At 38.6% G+C, this 21,475-nt stretch overlaps 2 protein-coding genes across 2 annotated transcripts; one reads left to right on the forward strand and one right to left on the reverse strand.

The window, feature by feature from the left end:
- Window positions 1-297: 297 nt before the first annotated feature.
- LOC119901562 (coxsackievirus and adenovirus receptor homolog) lies at window positions 298-11,080 on the reverse strand (the record flags this gene model as incomplete). The annotated part of the gene is made up of 6 exons (XM_038717138.1): window positions 11,048-11,080; window positions 10,749-10,858; window positions 9,402-9,577; window positions 7,676-7,880; window positions 1,151-1,307; window positions 298-416 (listed from the first exon to the last, which is right to left on the reverse strand). Coding segments are annotated over exons 2-6 (760 nt in total), but the record flags the coding sequence as incomplete, so codon positions are not given.
- Window positions 11,081-15,191: 4,111 nt separating this feature from the next.
- On the forward strand, window positions 15,192-19,744 carry LOC119901561 (probable flavin-containing monoamine oxidase A). The gene is made up of 6 exons (XM_038717136.1): window positions 15,192-15,438; window positions 15,549-15,636; window positions 16,599-16,779; window positions 17,326-17,440; window positions 18,314-18,471; window positions 19,607-19,744. The coding sequence occupies exons 1-6, from the start codon at window positions 15,321-15,323 to the stop codon at window positions 19,727-19,729; spliced, it is 783 nt and encodes a 260-aa protein (XP_038573064.1). The 5' UTR covers window positions 15,192-15,320; the 3' UTR covers window positions 19,730-19,744.
- Window positions 19,745-21,475: the final 1,731 nt, after the last annotated feature.

Genomic DNA, 21,475 nt, shown 5'->3' on the forward strand with positions numbered 1-21,475 from the left:
GACAGTGATAAAGAGCAGATTTGTCTTCTGTCAATAGAGCGATTTTTTTTGCCATTGACTATGGCCTTCTCCTGTCATCATTAGACAGCATAAGGATAAGGATAACACACTGATGTTTCCACACACTATCCACGCAGCACCTTGGTTAAAACACTATGTGTGAGAGGTGAAGCAGTGGGAGACTGCAGCATAACTACAAAGAGAGAAGAAGATGATGTCTAGGTCTTTCATGATCGCGTGGGTGTGGGTCACACGTGATGTATGTTGCACATTCTGTGTGAGCGTGTGTTCCTTTACGTTTGTTTGCTTTCAGGTTGATCCTGCAGTGTTCGGCTCCAACAGCGTTGTTCACCTCACAAAGATAGAATCCTGCAAGGCTCTTCGAGTGGTTGCTGATTTTCACCTCCCCAGTCACACTGACTGAGAGAACACACACACACACACACGTGCACAGCCGCAAACAGACATTAACACATGTACTGTACATATACTTTACATATACTGTATATACATACAAGGGGCTACAATGAAAATATATCACATAGGGATGATAAGAGGTTTCTGTACAAGTAGATAAGTTAAAGTGACACATTCCAAAGGCTCATGGTTTGTGGTTTGTATAAATTATGCTTTTAAATTGTGAAGATTTTCTAGGAGAAGAAGATCTGCTCAAACAGATTTTCTGTCTGCATGCAGCCAAAATGTTTGTGTCTCCGGCTGCAAGACGACACTGATAAGTGCAGTTTACTGTATACGGTGTCAAAAACATTTCAGGAAATATTTTGCATTGAAAAGAGTGAAATGGAAATGGGGAGAAAATGCAAATGATCTGCTGATTATGCACAAGAGTCCCTCTAAGTAAGTAGAATGTGAGTGTTGTGTTCTCAAATCATTATTTCAGGTATTCACCTAGATTGCCTATCACTGTCATACAATTTCACAATTCTGAATAAAATGCCTGATAAATGCCTAAATAGAAATAAGCATGTACTGTTCATTCAACAAGAAAAAGGGTTTTCACTGAATTTTGCTCACACAGAATTAGATCCTAAAGTAACACCTTTTCCCAACCCCCACCCCAACACACACATACACGCACGCGATGTGTCTTTGATGTGTAGTAGCATTATGACGTCAGCAGAGGTCACACTTACTCTGTGTGGCTGCAGCAGGGATGGGGCCTGCACTTTCTCTCCTCCATGTGTATTTTAAGGGAGGGGAACCTTTTGCAGACTTGCAGTGCAGAGACACAGCCTCTCCGATCAGCTCCCCTCCCTCCACCCAGCATTTAGGCACAGACGGCCTCGCTGAAATCATGCAACAAACGGATAATTTCACGCTGCCATTTCCATTCCACTTCTTGAAAAACTGTACGGCTTTATAGTTTCAGGATGAAATTGCAGGAACCATTTTGATTCTGGCTTTAATAACACATATTCACAACATATAGATGGGTTATACCAACAACATGATGCATTTTACCACTGAAAAATCCAATAAAATGTATGAGTTGCAAAAAAACATGCCTTCATTACACATTTAAAATCTATATTCAAATATAGATTTATATTGTGTAATAAAGGCTTGATGAGTTAAAGATGAGAAAGCAGACACGTGGAGTACTGGGCTGTTTTAAAAAGGTGAAAAATTGGTTGCAATTAAGGTGAGATCGATTATGTTAGACATGAAGGGTCATTTAAAACCACAACATTTCTGTCAATTAAGAGTGTTCTTTTTCTGCTTACATAATAAAAGCAGGAATCCTATACCCATCCATTCATTTCTGCAGTTTCTAAACAACTTTTCCTTCTCCGGATCATACAAAGAACCTGAACTATAAATGACCTGTTGGTTCTCAGGACTGCCTGTGTTGCTTGTAACAGCTTTAGGCTGTCTACTGATATGTGAGACGTTGCTTCGGATATCAGCTGGTTTTCATTAGGGGGGAGTTGATTTCATCTAATGCTGCTTTTGTTTTTACCGATTTGTGTGAAAGAGAAGACCTTAAAAGTAAATCAGTTTCTTCTGTGAAATGATTTGCTGAAAACGCTCCAAACTCTCTATGCTTTAAACACTTGGACATTTGAATGGTGCTTGGAGATGATGGTGGAAGGACCCAGGCTGAGCTAAATGTAGGTTTACTGGTTTCAGTGTCAATGTTGCACTAAGTTGGCGAGATTTGGCTGTTCAGGTCACTTAAAAGCAAACATATCTATAATATTAAGGTAAATTTTACATTACTTTAGTCACAGTGAAGGTAGGGTAAGCGATTCTGGAAAAATCCAGTTCCATTGCAAATACCATGATACAGAACAACGACACAGCAAGTATGACAGCTAGGTTGTGGGTTGCTACAGTTGCAGCTGAGAAGCTAACATGCAGAGAGGATGAGGCGGTTTCACAGAGCCAGCACACCAGCTACAGAGAGCGATACTCACAACTCTCCTGCTACCATACCTAACAACAGCATGTCTTGGAAAACCAGAAACTAATCTGAAAGTCCGTAGGCAAGTCATTTAATGTTACCTGACGGACAAATCATGGCTGGAATAGTGTTGAGCCAGGGCTGTGTACAAACACCAGGTTTTTTTCAGCTCACACACAGAAAGGACAGCCAGCAGAATGTGAGGAGATAGTCACTGAATTTGACATAAAGACGTGTATTGGTTTAGAATCGCATATCCACCTTTAAATGAGTAATCAACTGTGTCCACCTAATCCAACAAGAAAAGGTTGACGGCTTAAAACAAATCTGGTTTTATGTGCTCAGTACGGAATAATTTCTTTAGCTAACTGCAGTGTGTAATTAAGTTCAGTCTAGTCTTATGAAGAAATAATATAAATAATATAATATAATAATATTATAATATTTGTCCTGAATTTAGGGAGTACTTTCTTCTTTACCAGAACAAAACAATGAAAGCCATTATTATCTTTGTTCTCACTGACATCCGTTTATTAACAAAACTAGGCTCCACTAATTAAGATGTAGTAACAAATTATATTTACTCTCCTCACTGTAACAAAATTACTATTATGACTCATGGGTGCATGCTGGATCTACTGAACCTGCTCATGCTGGATTCTCTAGCTGTGACTTCTACATTTTCTGAGGAAATTCTACATTCAGTGAGGTGTCTGAGGTCTTTCTGCTGTTTTTGATAAATCTCTGACAAAGTGGTCACTGGTGAGCGCTCGTTCAGCTCAAAAGTTTTCGCTGTAAAGCTCAGTGGGAGAAGAGAGGTTGGACTGGTCGTGTTATGTATAGTGTGAATAAACTTAACAAGCAGAGAAGTTGCTACCAGAGCAGATTGAGGAGTACAATAACAAACTCAATGATAGATGTAACCCTCTCTCCAGAGGAGAACATCAACAACCACAGTGTTGCCTAGCAACGTAGTTTTATGTGTGTGTGGTGTGCTCGCTATGCGGAGCAGTGTATGCAGGTTGTCTCATTGCTTTAATGTGTGTGTTTGTGGGCTGTAGCTGCTGTCGAGTTGATATGGTCTGTACTTCTCTGTGTTGTCTGACAAACATTATTTTTCTCAAAATGTTCACTGCTTCAGCACCTCTTTTCACCCTCTCTGTGAACATTCCATTTTAGCTTCTGCCCCTTCCATTAAAGCCCCCCTCCAGTGTATTTTGACATTTCTATGATATTTTATATTTTTCTGAGTCACTTCCTTACAATGTTGATTATCCACATAGTTCGCCAAATATTTTTTGACAAATAGCTTACTTTTGTGCTCAAAGTTGCAAAAGTTGCTTAGTTGTTAAAATGGGGTAGTGACGTATGACTATAGTAATTCCATAAGTCAAACATAATTCTCCAAGTTTGCGCAGGCGCACCGTCATGCCTCGTTAAAAAACTGTCACGCCATCACGCCTCGTTAAGTCAGAGCATCAAACTGATAAACATGGTTGTGAGCTAGCTACTGTAACCAAATTATCATGTAATTACTAAGAACTTACAGTAGGTGTGTCTCTTTGTGTCTGATTGTTGGTTTGTCTTTCTAGTTTAGTTAGCTAAGTTAAGTAAGTTGTAGTTAGCCAGGTGTAGTTAGCTAGCATAGTTATTGCAGAAAGTTAGCTAACAGAGGATCTTCATTTTATTTTTTAGTTTCCTCCTCTTGGTTTAGTGTGCTGTTCATTTTCATTTTGGCATTTGTGCGTGTTGGAGGACAGATGACAGAAAACGCGTCACACTTTCACCCGCCACCATCTTATATACAGTCTGCAACATGCATTTTACTGATGGCCGCATTTTACATCGGCGGAGGTAATGGCATCAGAAGTCTTTACATACAGTTCAACAGAGTAATAGACCCCCACACCCCCGCGGTAAAGTAAGCGCACCATAAAACGTAGTGGGAGTTATCATGTGCAGTATGTGACAGGACCATCGACTGTATGATAACAGCTGATACGCGCACATTAGTTTCTGTCATGGGTAAGTAATAGCTACTCCTGCCAGACAGTAAAGTGTACTAAACTTTACAGTGTAGTGATGTTAACACAGCATATCGTTAGTGAACACTCCAGCCGGTCAGTTTTTGGTTGTCATGGTAATGTATTATGTCCGACTATTAACCTCACCCCCATTCTCTGAAAGAACGTTCACCAGAAACGGCAGTTAAAAGCCCACTTGCTTCTGATTGGCCACCTTGTCCGAGTACAGAAGAAGGGCGGGGCCTAGCTGCACAGCTGAATTAAAGCCTGCTATATGAAAATTGGTCTCACTCATTACTGAACAAAAACTTCATAACTTTATTCACTGATTTTAGTGAAACTGGATCAGATTTGATGGTGAAAATATTGTCTGGTTTCCCACCTGATGTCCTCTGGCTGCTCTGTCTCCACTTTTGGTGATTTATGGAGTTTGTATGTGACCAGTTACTTTAGCTGCTAACTACTGCTATCATCATCTGCTGTTAGCTACACAGTTAGCCGTGCGGCCATGGTTCAAATTACGGGGGCAGATTGGGGGGGGGTTTGACCCCCATAATTAAGGCTTGCACCCCTCCAAAAGAGGCAAAAACAACAGTTCAGTGGGGTCTTTCTTACTTTCTTTCTTATTACAAATATTACAAAATATTTCCCATACTCATGCCTTATATTCAAGAACCCGGAAGTACATTTTCTGACACCCTATAATGGACCGTACCATTTCCTAACCTTGACGTTAATTGAACGTCTTCTCCGTCTGCATCACTCGCAGCAGCAGCTGCTCCAGTCCAGCGCATCACACACTAATGGAGATGCTGTAAGTTAATGTCAGTAGTGAGCTATCTAGCTGCTTTAATACACTTAACTTTCCTACCTTCAGAGTTTTGTAATTAGCATTTATTTAACTTCAAATGAGCTATCTGATGTTAGCTAGCTGAGAGCCCGTCCTGTCATTTCATTATCATTATATAATTTTATATTTTATGTAATTGCTATCCAACACTGGTGCTTAGGCATGAGCAGTGAAACTGAGGATTAGTTATTGTAGATACACATTTTGACATCAATATAAAGTTTATTATTTCATTTTAAGTATTTTATGAGTCTTTCTACAATAAGCACAATATTTGTTTTCACTGTGGAATTCAGGAGTTTTACCTGGCTAGGTAAATGTTTAAATCCAGGTTTGTTATTTCAAATGTATTCAGTTTTATCTATATAGCGCCAATTCATAACAAAAGTCATCTCATTGCACTTTTTATATAAAGAAGATCTAGAGAGCACTCTGTTTAATATAATTTACAGAGACCAAAAATTACCCAACATTTAATTCAGATTCAACATTAGCAAGAAGAATGGAGATATTTGCTAAAGAAAGTTGAAGGCTACTTGAGGAGGTGGGGAGAGCGTGGTTAAGTCAAACCTGTTGGAAAACTGGTTTAACTCGTTGGCTCGGCCCTTTGTCCCCTAAGCTGCTCCTGCTGGTCTGGTCATACCTGTGATGCCCCCCCCCCCCCAACACCTCATTGCTGTTGTTCTGCTGTAGCTTCCCCTGAATCCTTAGCCCACCTCGGCTCTCTCTTCAGCTCCCTCTGGATTGCTTTCTTGGCCTCTTCATTGTACCATGCCGTGAAAGCAATCTTTTTCTTGCTCAACAGAGATATGATGTCTCTATTGATCTAGGGCTTGTTTTTGGGGAAGCAACATATCCTTTTGGTGGGGATGATCCTGTCCTTACAGAACCTGATGTCCGGGTTGATCCTGGTTGTGATGACTGGGGTGCAGGGGCAGGGGAGCGGAGGGGAGGGGAGAAACGGGAGGGGGGAAGGCAGAGGAAGGGTTGTGGAGGGAGAACATTTAGATGGAGGGGAGGGAGGGCAGATAAGAGAGCTGTTCGTTAGGAGGGGGAGGTGAGCTGGAGTGGGTGCTGCCGGCGACGCAAAAGCCTTCGCCCATGGATGACGTCACAAGCGTGCGCCGCCACTGCCAACGTTGAAATATAAACAGTGATGGCAATGGCGTCTCAGATCTCTTGAGGCAGGTAAGTATTGTCTCAACCCGACAGCCAGCACCTAAACATCCGGCGTGCAGATTTCTGCCTTTGTGGTAACATGTCCTGGGTTACACCATTTGGATACAGCAAGTCCTCCTTCCAACTTCTTACCACTCTGTTTCTTCCTATCTGCTCGAACTAGTTCCACTGAGCAATCTGGTGTTTTCCCATTCAGCCAAGTTTTAGTCAGACATAACATGCGGCACTCCCGATACTCTCGCTGCCAGCTGACCAGAGCCGAGAGTTCATCCATCTTGTTCGTCAGTGAGCAGAAGTTCCCCATGACGACCAAGGGAAGACATGGCTTGTATCTCCACTGACTCCCCGTCTTCTTGTTCCTCACCGTCATGCCAGCACGACATCCTCATCTTCTTATCCTTAACTTCACTGGGATCTCATTTGGACATGCAACAGGTCGATCCCGATGCTGTAAGAGCTCTTCACATGAGTAGACTCCGGTGTTTCGTTGTTTGGTGGTCGCTGTGTCCATTGTTTGTGTAACGTAGTCCTATTTACAAAAGAAAAAGGCTAGAATGTGCAAATAAATAAAGTGTCAATTAGTGCATAAGTAAAAAGTTAAAATATAAGAAAGGTTAAAAACTAGGAAAAGTAAGAGGGAGCTGCTGTGTCGTGCTGCCACTTTCTGTGGCACGAGAAGTCAGATGTCACCGGAAGTCAGGTAACAGCAGCTACCATTAGCAACAGCTAGCAGTTACTGTAGCATTAGCAACAAGTAAATCTGTTCATCAGGAAACTTCATAAATCACAGAGTTGAGGCAGAGCAATCTGAGGACATCAGAGGGAAACCCAGAAAATATTTACTGTGGCTTCATAGCCATAAAAGCACTTTCTGTTCATACAAAACAACCTCCATGTCGATGAGCTCATTCGACCGCTTCTCTGGAACTCGGGCTGGTATATTTAAATTTAATAATCCCAGATGCTATGTAACATCTACTGTTTGTTTGCATTCACCTGTTTTTCTAGGGTCATTTGCATGTGCAAGATTTACATATGAAGTAGGAAGTATGTCATTTTCATGTCCTGAACTCTCTTTTGTTGCTGATGTAAATACTGTTTTCCATTCTACAGCACCTTTGATAGTTATCAAAAACATTATCATCACAACAACCCTCCATCCATTTTAAAAATACAGTACACATGAACCAGTCTTACCCATTACCACCAGTGACACCTTGTGCATGTCCACTCCAGGTGATTTCTTCACTTTACACTGGTACGTTGCACTATGAGCAGGTGACAGCTGAGCAATTGAGAGTGAAGCGTCACCCATTGAGGGGTCCTGAGCAGCAAAGCTGAGTCCTTGTGTAGGAGCGTGGTCACCATGGATGTATTTAGTGCCGCTGGTATAGGATAGGAGCTGATTGAAAACAAAATAAAAAGACAGATTCAACAAAGAGTGAACAAAGGACTATGAATGATAGTTTTAATTGATGTTAACCAATTAAATGTGCATTAAATATTTATGCCATCAATTCTGAATAGCTAATAAGGGTTACCTCGCAGTGACACACACCTAGAATTAACACCCTGGAGTTTTTTAGCCTGTTTTAGCTCATTGTTTATAAATTTTCTGTTTGGTTTAGTCAGGAAGCTGATTTCAGCAGCTCTCATACATCCACTGTACACTTCTAGTTAATGACTTACTGGTGAAGAAAGTGGAATATGTAGCAGTTAAAAAAACCTATGTTCATGGAAACCTAACCCCAGAGATAAAGAACAGCATATAGTGGACTCACAGTGATCAGGAGGACAGAAACACTGGCCCAAATGAACACCAGTGTTGATCTGTGTGTTACTGGATAATGTTTCCTGTCTGATGGATGTGTAAATAGGCAACTGTTAGTATATATAATAATAGCATAAAATCAATTATGGCAGCTTTAAGCTAGCAGGTGATAAATAATTAGAATAAAGAGCTGGAACTGTTTAAGTGTTTGGCTGCAGTGCAAAGCATTCAGTTTGCACAAGAACCAATAATCTGCACTGATCACTTATCTAAAGCAGCACATACTGGAACTTGACGAACCTTAGAGTGATTGTGATCAAATGTCTGTTGCCTAAGGGTAGAAAAAATATGCCTTCAAGTCTCCAACTCTAATGACTCATTTAATTTAAAAAGCAAATAAAAAAAAATTCCTGTGAAAATGGTGGTGTTCATCCACACAGTAGTCTCCTGGACCAATTTCTCATTTAGACTTGTAGATGCACAAGCAAAATGAAGATGAGAATACTTTGAATATGAATAATTTAGTAAGTGTTTTTTGAATTGGATATTTTAAATATGTCATTATGGTATGTGTAATAATGCTTATATTTACAGGTTTCTAAGCTTTGTCTTGACCTAATTGTGTTCTGAATACTAATTAACTCAAATACGGTGGTGATGTTAAAGAACTCGATCATTTTACAGGTCCATAACTGTCATTTCCTGGAAAGAACTTGGTAATTTGGTGCTAATTCTGACAGCATTTAATTTGTAGACTTCTAATTTATTAATTCAAATGAATTGCTTGCACAGCCTTTTCAGCCAGTGCACACAACAGGTCAGCTGAAGAAACAAAAATACAGGCAAGGTACATCATCAACATGTACTGTATGAGAAATAAAGTTTTCAACAAAGAATAAATCAATAATGAATGGATACATTGATGTTTCATTTCTAGGATCTTTTTATTTTCCCCACATTTTTTTTAACCAAATAACATGGTCTTGGAAGTATTGGAATGTTGTTGTTATTTAACTTTAGAAACACACACACAAAGGGTGTCTTAGCATACACCAAGTGAATTCAAATTCTGCTTTATAATCCCATACTTTATATCAGACCCTATGTACACAACAATAATATAATTTGCACCATTCTCATTCTGCTTCTTACCATCTGATCTTTCTGCGTGGTGTCTTGACTGACCAAAGACCATTCAATGTCAAGTTCTCCAGTGTCCAAAGGGCTCAGTGTGTAACTGCAGCCCAGAGTCACACTCTCTCCTTCTGCCTTTTGGATGGTCTGTGTGCCGGTGGACGTCACCTGCACCCCACGTGTGGATTTCAATTCTTAGGAAATGAAGTCTTAAAATTAATCACAGACACATATTTGCTGTTTCTTAAAAAAATCATTGTAATCCTCAAGGATAAACGTGACATATTCTCATTCAAGAAAATCTTTTTGTCGTTGAGCCAGAGTGTACGCTTTCCATGCACACAGTTTTATACATTTAATATTGATTCATATTATTTTCTCAAATAAAGCCTGGCCTTAGAAAGCAAGAAAAACACAAACATAATAGTTGGAGTCAAATGCACACAGGAATATAAAAATGACTTAGTGGAATTACTTTATGGGCTAGTTACAAAGAAAGAGCTCCATTGGCAGAAAAATAAAAATAAATGTAATCACAGGGAAGTATGTATATATCTCTTAGCAAAGCGAACACAAAGCAGCTTTTTACTGTTTTCTTAAGCTTAATAAGAGAAACTAGATTTTATGGTTTGAAAATGTCTTGAAATAACTCCATTAGAAGGGAGTATAATGAAAAACCTATTTTCCTGATTCAGTTTGGACAATAAAGTACTAAATAAAGCATGATCCATTAAGATAGATCAAGATCAGAAATAAATGTAAGTGCACACTTAATAAGAGACCTAGAATTAGACTGGAACGGGCTTTTCAATGTATGTGGCCCACAGGGACTCAATAATTATGCTGCTCAGAGATTCAAGTGTTCAGTTTAGCATTAGAAGTGTATTTTTTTATATTAAAAGTGTAACAATTATAAAATGAAAGATAATTAGTGTAACTAACTGTACAGTGCCAGTGCTCTTATTCCAGCTGTTACATGTATGTATTAATGTAAGAAACAATAATACTACTTAATACTCTTTCCATAACGAATATTTTCCAAATATACTTTTTTCAAACTAGATGTGTGCAGCTCAGTCTATTAAGAGCCCCGCCCTGAAGAAAAAAAAAACATATGAGCTCAAATCCCTGGAACATTAGGGAGTCAACAATCATCTGGAGGCATAATCTCAAATCTTGATTGGACAGATAGTGAACGCCATGGTAACACACGGGGAAGCTTACACCACTGAGGCCTACAGCTCAGCAGCGTTCAACAGGGAAGAGAAATGAAGGTCTCAATGAGAGATGCTTCATTCCATACCAAGCTACACAGTACCAATACAGTGTACTAGATAACAAGGGCTTGTGTGTCTGTATTGTTACCTGTGCTCAAGAGACTTGCAGTGAATAAGAAGAAGGCGGACAACCAAGGTGGACAACTGAGGAAGAAAGCCAACCTCAAACGACTGCAGCTGTGTCTGAACATAGTGGCCCTGTTTAAAATAAAGCCATTAAGAGCAAGTGGTTAAAAAGACTGAGACAGAACAGACAAACAGACAGAAAATACAGTGTCTTTACATGTACAAAATACAGTTTATTGACATATTCTCAACTGGTAGGAACTGTGAGCTTACAGACAAATTTATAAAAAATTTAAAAGCAAGTTTATATATTGCTATTACCTGAATGCAGATACTACATCCAAATGTCTGGCAACGGAATACAAAGTAATAGTGTGCTGCCTGCTACAGGAAGCTCCTCCTTTACTTCCCCTTTATTACCATAAAACCTTCTGATTGGATGGTTAAATCAGATCAAAAGTACCTGTTTTACCTGTTTAGGATGTTTACTTGGTATTGCTATTCAGCTGTTAATATTGCCTTTAACATCCTATAACTTTCCCAAATGCTTTATCATTACCACAACCACAATCCACAGTAATCCCTGCTTAAACAAGTGAAACTGGAGGAGCAATCCCACAATTTGATGGGGTTTCGCATGAGGTGGCTGGAAAATCAGGGTGTTAATTTGATGAGCACTGAACTGCACTGAAAGCAAAAAATCTTCAAAACTATGCCGCTGTGTCTATAGTCAGACATATTTACTTGTTTGTTTGTCTGTATGCCTGTCTGGAAATGGTCACATTGGTCATTAACTTAACTTTTAAATGATTTGGATGAAAACAAACAAAATAATTCAGTCAAACATTTTAACTTGAAAATAAATAGAAAATCATCTGACTTCACCTGCATAAGAAAACACACAGCAACTGCACCCGCCCTCTAATTTGTTGCATACACAATACATCCCTTAAAAACCTTTCATTTGTTAGATGTCTGTGGTTTCAAATAATAAGGAAGACAAAGAGAGAATTTGAAGTCTCAAGTGACAAGAAACTGGTTGCACAGCCAAAAACATGAGCCAGCAAGGTTTGTATATATAACCAGGCTGTCTGTAAAAAACTGCAAAGCTTAGCTCTGTGCCAAATCTACAAGAAAACTGCCTTTATAAGTGAGAAACGGCTGGGTGTCCTTCAGCAGAAACATGCAGAAAATAGATCAGCGATAAAGGATAAAGAATTTTATCTCCAGTTGTATAACTCTCTTGTAGTCACCACATTTATTTTAAATGCTTTGGGCAATTCTTGATTGAAAAACATATATATATATATATGGTATAGAAATACAGCAAAACAAATTATTATGACATGAGTATTGACATATACCAAAGTTACGCTGTTAAACCTTTGACCATTCACTCTGATTTCTTTATAAGGACTAACAACAAGTTTTCAGAATTTCTGAAACAGTCAAAAAAGTATATAGAGATGGCCTGAGCTTCATATATACAATGACCCTAGAAATGACACACAGCGGGGTGAAGTACTGTTTGAATAAAGGTTGTAGAATGATGTAAAAATTAGACATGGCGTCTTTATTATATTTTATAATCTGGTAAGTAGCATTTTATGGGACATGATCCTTTAAAAAGTGTTGCAATTGTAAAAAACAGAAAGAAATGAGAAGTCAGGAGCTGAAATGTCTGCTGCCGTTGCTGAAAAGAGACAAGGTTATCATTAATATAGAAATCTCTTAGAAAGATGATAACCTTCTCCCTCCTAGTGGTGAAGACCGGGTCCCCAAGACCTGGTCTAAATGCATGATTAGAGCATACTGAAGTGTCCAGGTATATTTTAGGGGCTTTCAATATTGATAACACCCGAGACCAAACCCACAAGGTGTTTTGGATTATAGGGTTATTCCCGTATGCGTTTTTAAGCCATTGGTGGACTGTTAAGGAGTGCTGAAAACATTTATATTTAAAGCCACCAGCTGCTAAAGCAGTGCTGTCAGAGCCAGAGCCAGATCCATCTAAAAAACAGCTCTGACCCCACACACCCACTCTTTTCAAAATTTGAACGGTTCAGTTCAGGAAAGCAATATTTGTCTTTGAATGAGGTGGAATTTGCATGGAGAAGTTACATTTAAGAGCTTTAAAAGCATGAAACTGATACTCCTCATGTTTTCCTAAGTACTGTTATATGAAGAAATGGAACCATTTGAACAAACCTGTATGCTATCCGTCAAGCACATCAGATGGACAAAGTCAGATTATGTTAGACTAGATTCCACTTTGCTGTCAGTATACAACGTTTCCTTGTGCTGGTGTATGCGGCTACGTTATATACACTGCTAACATACTGTATGTTGTGGAGTATGCTCTCCGCAAGTATTGCTTGCATTGGATGTCCATGATGGTGGGGAACTGGGAGCTTGCAGACTGTGTCATTGTTGATGCTGATAAGGCCCTTCTCCTCAGTCTCACCAGTAAACTTTATAATGGTGTTGAAGAGGGCTCAGCATACAGCCCTGAGGGACTCCAGTATTCAGGGCCAGAGTGGAAGAGCTGTGGTTGTCCAACCTCACAGACTGGGGTTTGTTGGTTAGAAAGTCCAGGGTCCAGTTACAGAGGGAAGAGCTGATGCCAAGGTAGTTTGGTGACCAGTTTAGAGGGGTTTCTGTCAATGAACAATATCATCATGTAGGTGTTGTTGTCAAGGTGAGACAGGGTTGTGTGAAGTATTGTGGAGATGACTTCCTCTGTTGAACTGTTACAACCTACATTCATCAGGTGGACTCCAAATGAATGTTGTAATTGATACATTTCTGCTGGATGTACAGATAGACAACTGTTCCAATCCAAAACAGAACAGGCCATTGAAACCCATCCCAAAGTGAAGCTACTGAACTCAAGTCAGGATTCAGAAGCTAATTACTGGCTATTGAGATAGCATTCTTACCAAGCGCAAAATCTGAATAAAACACACAAGAGCACACGTATCATCATAATCACCATTTAAATAAAAATATATGTAACCATAGTGCTAGAGTATTTGGCCTTGCCTAAGCAGTTTGGCATGATAGACACCTTCATGCCTACTTTAGAATTAATGTTTGTTGCGCTAGAAAAAGACCAATCCGAGTGAATACATCAGGGAGTTTCACTGCTTGGATAAATACAGGAGTGTTATATTATCTCATTACCCTTTTTCAAATAAATTCATCAGTTCTTTGGACTCACTTACACACCTTGATCTGAATGTCCTTGTCACTTTGTAACCAACTGAGAGAAACTGAATCAGTCACATAAAACTCAAGGTCACAGTTCTTGTTTCATAACATCAACAGTTATAATAGAATAGAGATAGATAGAATAGAGTAGTGCTCCTCATTCATATTATATTTGGCACATATAGGAACCGCTTTGGTTTCTATTTACATGCTTTATGTTGCAACATTAACATTCACTTTTTTTGTTTCATTGGCCTATTTCTAATGAGTGGGTGCCTTCTTTTTCAAATGTTTTTTGTTTGTAATTTCAGTTTGTAGGTAATTCTTTCGACTTGATACACTTCCTTTAATGTACAGTCTCTTAGAGAGTAGAATGTGTATCCTTGCTGAAGCAATGTCCAGTTATGCATTTCCTTGCCATAACCAAAATATTTAATAAGCATGAGTGTCTCCAATTTTCAGACATACTCTTAGTGCTGCATTCTTAGGATTCATTTGCAGGGATATTTCTACAACACCATTTATAAAACGACTTTGGTCCAGAAGTTCATGAACTTCGAACATAACCAAAAAAAAACCAACATGAAAGTAGTTTGAAGATTGTTCTCTACACTTCCTCCAGCTCCAGATAATTTCATTGGGTTAAGGTTTATTTTCTTCCATGTTTCATTCTATGTTCTCCAATCTCAGACTCCCATTTATTTTTAATTTGCATGGCACTGTTTTGTGCCATACTGGCAATAGCTTGACATAATTTTACTTCTGATTTACTGTTAATTACTCCATTCTGTGTTCATCATTTATATATTTTCAACATCTTTTAATTGTAAATACAGAAATACATAACTTTTACTCTTTTGTCTTAAAGCAGAAGTTGCTAAAAAGTCATTGTGGACCAATGTGGCCTTCAGTTCAGATTCACTCACACATATGTCAAAAAATTTGAAATAATAATTAAAATAACAATAATAATTTGAAATATAAACACATTTCCATAAAATTACCACCCACAGTGGTATGACAAACCCACTGCTTGCAGAATAAGTTACTAGATTATAAGTGATGAGTTTACATTAATATTTTGAATATTTGCATTATTTATTTAGTGTTACAAATGCACTTACATCTGACAATGTCTCTACTGTTGAAAAATCAAAAGCCTTCTCCTGGCTTTTATTGCTGGAATTTACACAGCCGATTCTCTGCCAAGTAGGTCACAAGCTCCAAGTTTTTCACAGTTCCAAAGTGCACTATTATGAAAGCAGCCCAGGCTTTGAAAGATAACCTAATTGATAAGGAGAAGAAAAGGGAACACAAGTTGGACTCCACGGTTTAACAGCACACGCTAAGTTGGCAGAAAAAACTTAGTCACTAGAGCCTGACTATGACTGCAGAAATTTGGGACGTTATTATTGTTGGCGCCGGACTTTCTGGACTGAGTGCAGCTCATTTGCTCAGAAAACGGAATGCCAAGTTGAGAATACTGATAGTGGAAGGAAAAGGTTTGTACAATTGTATCATGATTGGAAGCAATTGGTAACCTGAAATGGTAAGTCATTTTATACTGAATTCTTTTAGTGTGGGAAATGCTCTGAATAAATCATTTCTGCAGATCGGGTGGGAGGTCGCACAGTGTCCACTGAAATACCTGCAGCCAATGGTGTTGATTCCTGGGACCTTGGAGGGCAGTGGGTAGGAAGGTAATGTTAAAATATTACAGGAATAATAAGAGAGGAAACCAAGACAAGACATGCTAAAGTACATTTTTTAATAGTCACTCCAGTTGAGTCTAGGATATTTATCATTATATTGCATGATTATGTCTTACAGGGATTTTCTAGTTGACAGTAACATGTTGCTCATGATAGGACTTTGTTGTTTTGTTAATGATGCTGAAACCCATTTAGAAGCATTTGAAATGCAACAGAGTTGCACTGAACATGAGACAAAATTAAATCAGTTATTCTGGAGTGGGCTACTAGTATGCAACTGAAAGTCCGATAGACCTTGTCATTATGTAGTCATAGAAAACAGTGCAGAAGATTATTAGGGCTTCTAATATCAGAACAGGCAGAACATTTAGACCTTAGGGAGATAAGCTTTATTCACATGAGCATTGTGACAAATTAACTCATTGCCACAGTGCCAGGTCTGTGCCCGACACGAGATGAAACAATATTAAACAAACCAAAAAAAAGTGTCAATTACAAAAAAAAACAATTAAGGTGCCCATAATTGCCCATTTATCAGAAAATCTTTGATTAAGATGAATGATTAATAACTTAAATAAAAAGATGAAAAGGTTTCTAATGTGTTATAGATAGATTCAATGATATCAGGACTGAGACAGTACTGCTGAATATAGACAATCTAGAACTGCAATTTTTTTTCTTTGATCTGTTACCTGTGTTTGTATGTTTCTATACACACACACACACACACACACACACACACCCTCTTGTGCTTCATGTCTACATTTGACCAGTTTTCAGATTTTTCTGCCTGTGCAAAGACTGAAAGCAATGTTGCATTCTCAAGCCCACTTCTCTAAACTCAGAATAAATGCATTTATTATTATGCATCAGCTGAAAGTCTCATAACCCTAGAGTAAATCCTGAAACACTGTAAACATAAACAAAAAATGGCTTCCTGTCTCTTTCAGCACGCAAACACACATATCGGACCTCATTAAGGAGCTGGGCTTAGAAACCTTCCCCCAATTTAATAGTGGAAAGAAGGTGCATCACATGGGTGGGCCAGGTGCCAAAGTTCGCACCTACAGAACAAGTATACCTGCTCTATCTCCAGTGGTGCTAATGGATCTTACCCAGCTTATGTGGAAGGTGAGGCATCAGACTTAAACAGCAATATTCTGTACTCCCCAGTGCTTAGAAATGTCTGACAAGGATCAGCTAAATAACTACAAGTATCAGTGGGCGAATACTTACAAAGCCAAGGAGTGGTTTAATTAATTTCTCGTTGACTTTTTTATGTGAAGAACAAGATGATATACAGCATATCAGCAGATATACAGTAGTTCTATAGAGGCCAGTTTTTACAACTATAGCTGTGTCTCAATTCATATCTTTTATAATCAGCATGTTCAATACCCTGCTGGGAATCAATGTGAAGTCCCAAATGGATGTGGTAATAATATTTTACATTTAGGATGCAGTGTGCTTATGGACTGATGGGAAAAGAGTACATTTAACCCAACAAAGTACAACATTTCCTTCCAAGGATAAATGGTTAGAGTAACAGTGGGAAGTAGAAACTGTGCCCTGCTAGAATCATATTTGTTTTTTTATCTATATCAATGGGATGCTTTGGGTTCACAGTAGTAACTCATCATGTGTGGGTGTGTTGTGGTGACTGTATTTTGCACTCAGATTGACAGATTGTGTGCCACAGTATGTGTCCAGGATCCTTCAAAGACACCCAACGCTGTTGAGCTAGACAGTATGACCCTGCACTCGTACATTGAGCAACATGCGTGGACTTCAGGTCAGTGTTAAGAGTAGCTTTAAATATCACCTCCTCTATCTTCCTCAACTGAGCATGTTGAGTTCCTTCTACTTTGTGTTGACTCTGGACAACATTAGTAATTTATGTTAGTAAAGACATTTGATACATTCTAACATACATATCTGACCCTCAAAACAATAAAATAAATTTTGGTAACAGCATTTTACAAATCTATGACAATCAGTCAGAGTGAAGTAAATGTAAAAGTTTTAGTAGTTCATATAGTAGCGGTTGCTATGCTAACAACCTCCCATTCCAGAAGGTGTAATGTTGGTCATCATTAGTGTGTTAGCATGCTAATATTTGCTAACATTCAAATTACACACAAAGAACAGCTGAGGCTGATGGGATTAGTTTTGTAGGTATTTGGTCATTCCCAACTGTACTACACTGTACAATACTAAAGTATTGGATACACTGAAAATGACCTAATGATGTGTCAAGGGACCAACAAAGTCATTATCACCCATCCTCTAACAATATTGAAATATTAAAAGTCTATATTTTAGTGTGGTTCTTGTTCTTGGAGTTTGTTGTCAGCACAAAAAATTTAAAAAGTATAGATTATTATTCATGCCTACATGTTTATGCCAAATCAAATTATACATTGCGGCACCAGATTTATTGACTGACTAAAAGTCATCTACATTTGAGTTTAGATTTGATTCGACTTGGTTACAGGAATAATGATCATTATCCTTTCAAGTGTCTCTTTGTTAAGTATATCTTGTCTGTGGTTTATTGACAACGGTGATGATACATACCTTTATAGAACACTGTCATTGCAGGGGAATGCATATTTACTGTGTGTGTAAGAGCAACAGTCTGTGTTCATTCATCCCTTTCTGCCAGAACTAAAAGAGGAGATGGGAGTGTGCAGCAGGTCTGTGTTTGGCATTGAGCCATCACAGATGTCCTTCCTATTCTTCCTCATGTATGCTGCAGCAGCTGGAGGGGTACTGCAGCTGTTAGAGAGCTCTCCGGGTTGTGCTCAGGAGTTCAAGATAAAGGTACGCTGCTCATTTCTTTCCTCAGACTGCATGTTGTTGACTTGAGTGCTTTTTCAATACTGGAGACCACATTGGATTTTTTCTCTACTTTAATAAAACTCAGAATCCGGCCCTTCAACACAGTCTGTGTATCTCAGTCAAGCCCCTGTCCCAACAAACACCTTGCTTTACCTTGCCTCGAGGCATCATCGATTGGGACTGTTTAAACACACAGCTGTTGTCTTGTATTGGATTTTACTATTTTCTATGAGCTCCCTCAGCATGAAAGTTATGGTTCCTTATAGTTCTATTTTTGTGCTATTGCTTCTGAAACATCTCTCCCCTCACAGTGGTGGAGTGTAAATGGCTGAAAGCCAAAAAAGGACACACTTAATGAAAATGGCAACATAGCCTTTCTACAGTAGTTCCAAACTTGTGTATTAGCACATTTCCTTCACTTCATCTGCAGATATTTTCTTATTAAGGCATTTCAGCTATTTCCTGATGGAATGCTTGTGAGTAGCACTGTGAATATGACAATGCCACAGATGCAGTTAAAACAGCATCAAATGTGAACTGGGATGGCCCTGCTCTTATCAGTTGTATATGATGAATGTTTCTAACAGAGGTACAACTCATCTCTCATCTCATGCAATATTTAACCTTGTTTTGTTCTTCCTCAAACACATTTTGAATACATTTTCATCTGAAATGTCATACTTAAGTCAGTACTGCTTTAGTTGTGTATATTTTATTTTGTCCTATTATAAAAAATGCGGTTTCTTGCATTGGAAGAAAATAGTTCCCACTGAAAACTGTTCACAGCCAGTTCTGGTTATATGCAGAATGCACCTTTCTCTTGAAAGAGACGTTGATAATGAGTTTTTCAAATGTCATTTATAATTGCTTGAGCACCAAAAACAAAAAGTTTTATTGCATTGGGGGTGTCAGCAGAAGTCCTGGAGGCAGGTGCATGGAAATCATGGCATATATAACAGAATTAGCTGAATAGCTGGCCAGACACCACCGGGGGTTTGTTGTTTTGTAATTTGGGTGTAGTGACCCTTTTAAACTTCCAGCACTCTGCCCACCTAAGAAAGGAGGGCGTCTATGGGTTTTAAGCTCACCTTGAAGAGAAACATCTGTCTCTCCACAGGGAGGCACCCAACAGCTTTCAGAGTGTCTGGCAGAACGCGTTGGGTGGAAGAATGTCCGGCTGGGTTCTGCTGTGACGGCCATATGGCAGGTACAGTACAGTAACAGCTCAATCAGGGACTGATGAGGCGCAACAGAGTGATAACAGCTTCCTCAGTGGGGAAACAGGCCGTCTCCTGTGAAGGCACTGTCTGTTCCGCCTGACTGTCTCCCTTATCCACAGCTGAGAGACCAAGAAGGCTCAGTACACCCTTAAGTGTACAGCTTGCATGCTATATACTGTTTATTTCTACTGTTAATGTATTTATTTTTGATGATTATTATTTTTCCAGCTTAAAATATTGCATTTTGGTTACTGTATGATAAAATATAAAAATTATTGAATTATAGACTATGAAATACTGAATTGAATACCAAATTCTACTAGTTAGGAGAGTCTTCATTTCCTATTATGCTGTGGAGACTTGAAACGATTAGTCGATTAATCAATTAGCTGATACAGAAAAAATATTGCCAAATATTTCCTAACTAATTTGTCGTTTGTCAATCATCAAGCAAGTTTCTGATTTTCTGGTTTATATCATGGTTAATTTAATAGTGTTTTCATTGAAGTTCTTTGGATGTATAAAACCTCTTAAAGCTCAGTCGTCCGCTTGAGCTACTTCTCAGCTACTTATATCACACATAGAAATAATAATAATGTTTAAACCTGGACATGCTACACATTGTTAGATCGGTTAGATTCTCCACAACTTTTACGGAAACAATTCAGATCTTCTCGTCTGGTAAACAAGAGACACGAAAAAAGCCACATTTTTATGCAGGTGATTTTCATGCTGGTTGAAATAAACAGTTTGATAGTAGGTTATTTCCCGTCTTTTTTGTGTAAAAGGTATTAAAGGCCTGTCCCTTATAAACGCCTGTACCAAATATAGGCAGGGTGAGTACAGTGATTAAAGCAAAAGTTGTATGGTATTTGGGTTTTGGATATATGGTGGGGCAAAATAAGCAAACTGAACATGTCACTCTGGGTTCTAGGGAATTGTGATGACTATTACTCAATATTTATGACACGTTATTAGAGCTGAAACAATTAAAATTAAAATTGGTTGGTTGCAATAAAGCACAGGTTCTAGCCTTTCTAATGTGTTTTTTGTGTATTTTCTGTGATAAAATCTAATAATAAAATATCTAAACAGGCAATTTTAAGATTGGGCTATGGGAAATTTAGGTTGGCAATTCTTTACTTTTTTTATTGACCAACTGATTAAGAGATTAGTCATGAAATTCATTGGCAGATTAATTAATAATAAAAAAAATGATTAGTTGTGGCCCTACATTTTATAGACTAAATAATAAACCTAAAACAATATTACAGTTCTTTGCCCAAGTACACCACAAAAATCACAATGAGAATGAGAAAAGAAACAAAAATAATAATAGAAGTATTTTCTATACCCACTTATCATTTGCAGGACCACAGAGGCTACTGCCTATTGGGATATTGTGCATGTGGGTGAGAGGCAGGGCACACCCTTGACATTTTGCACGTCTATCACAGGGCTAACACATATTGACAGATAGACACATTCACACTGACGTACACAGCTATGGGCAAATTTGGAGTTTCCAGTTCACCTAAGCTGAACTGGAGGACCCAAAGGACACCCACACAGGCGTGGGGAGAAAATGCAAACTTCACACAGAAATGCCCCATTCGTCCTGGTTGGCTTCACACCCGGCGTCCTCTTGCTACAATGCAATAGTGCCATGCATATACAAACCAAAAAAATAAATAAAATAACATTAGATGAAAGTGTAAATGAAAATAAATTAATTGGCCTCCTTGCGACTTTGCGGATAGCTTGTC

Source organism: Micropterus salmoides, unplaced genomic scaffold, assembly GCF_014851395.1.
Source record: "Micropterus salmoides isolate LMB-PRFRI ecotype aquatic unplaced genomic scaffold, ASM1485139v1 Ms_hic_scaffold_1378, whole genome shotgun sequence".
Classification (NCBI taxonomy): Eukaryota; Metazoa; Chordata; class Actinopteri; order Centrarchiformes; family Centrarchidae; genus Micropterus; species Micropterus salmoides.

What these genes read in the sequence shown, in the direction of transcription:
- LOC119901561 (XM_038717136.1), top strand. Translation starts at nt 15,321, where the DNA reads ATGACTGCAGAAATTTGGGACGTTATTATTGTTGGCGCCGGACTTTCT. An exon ending in GGAGGGCAGTGGGTAGGAAG is followed by an intron (nt 15,637 to 16,598) that starts GTAATGTTAAAA and finishes TGTCTCTTTCAG; the next exon opens with CACGCAAACACACATATCGG. An exon ending in TTACCCAGCTTATGTGGAAG is followed by an intron (nt 16,780 to 17,325) that starts GTGAGGCATCAG and finishes TTTTGCACTCAG; the next exon opens with ATTGACAGATTGTGTGCCAC.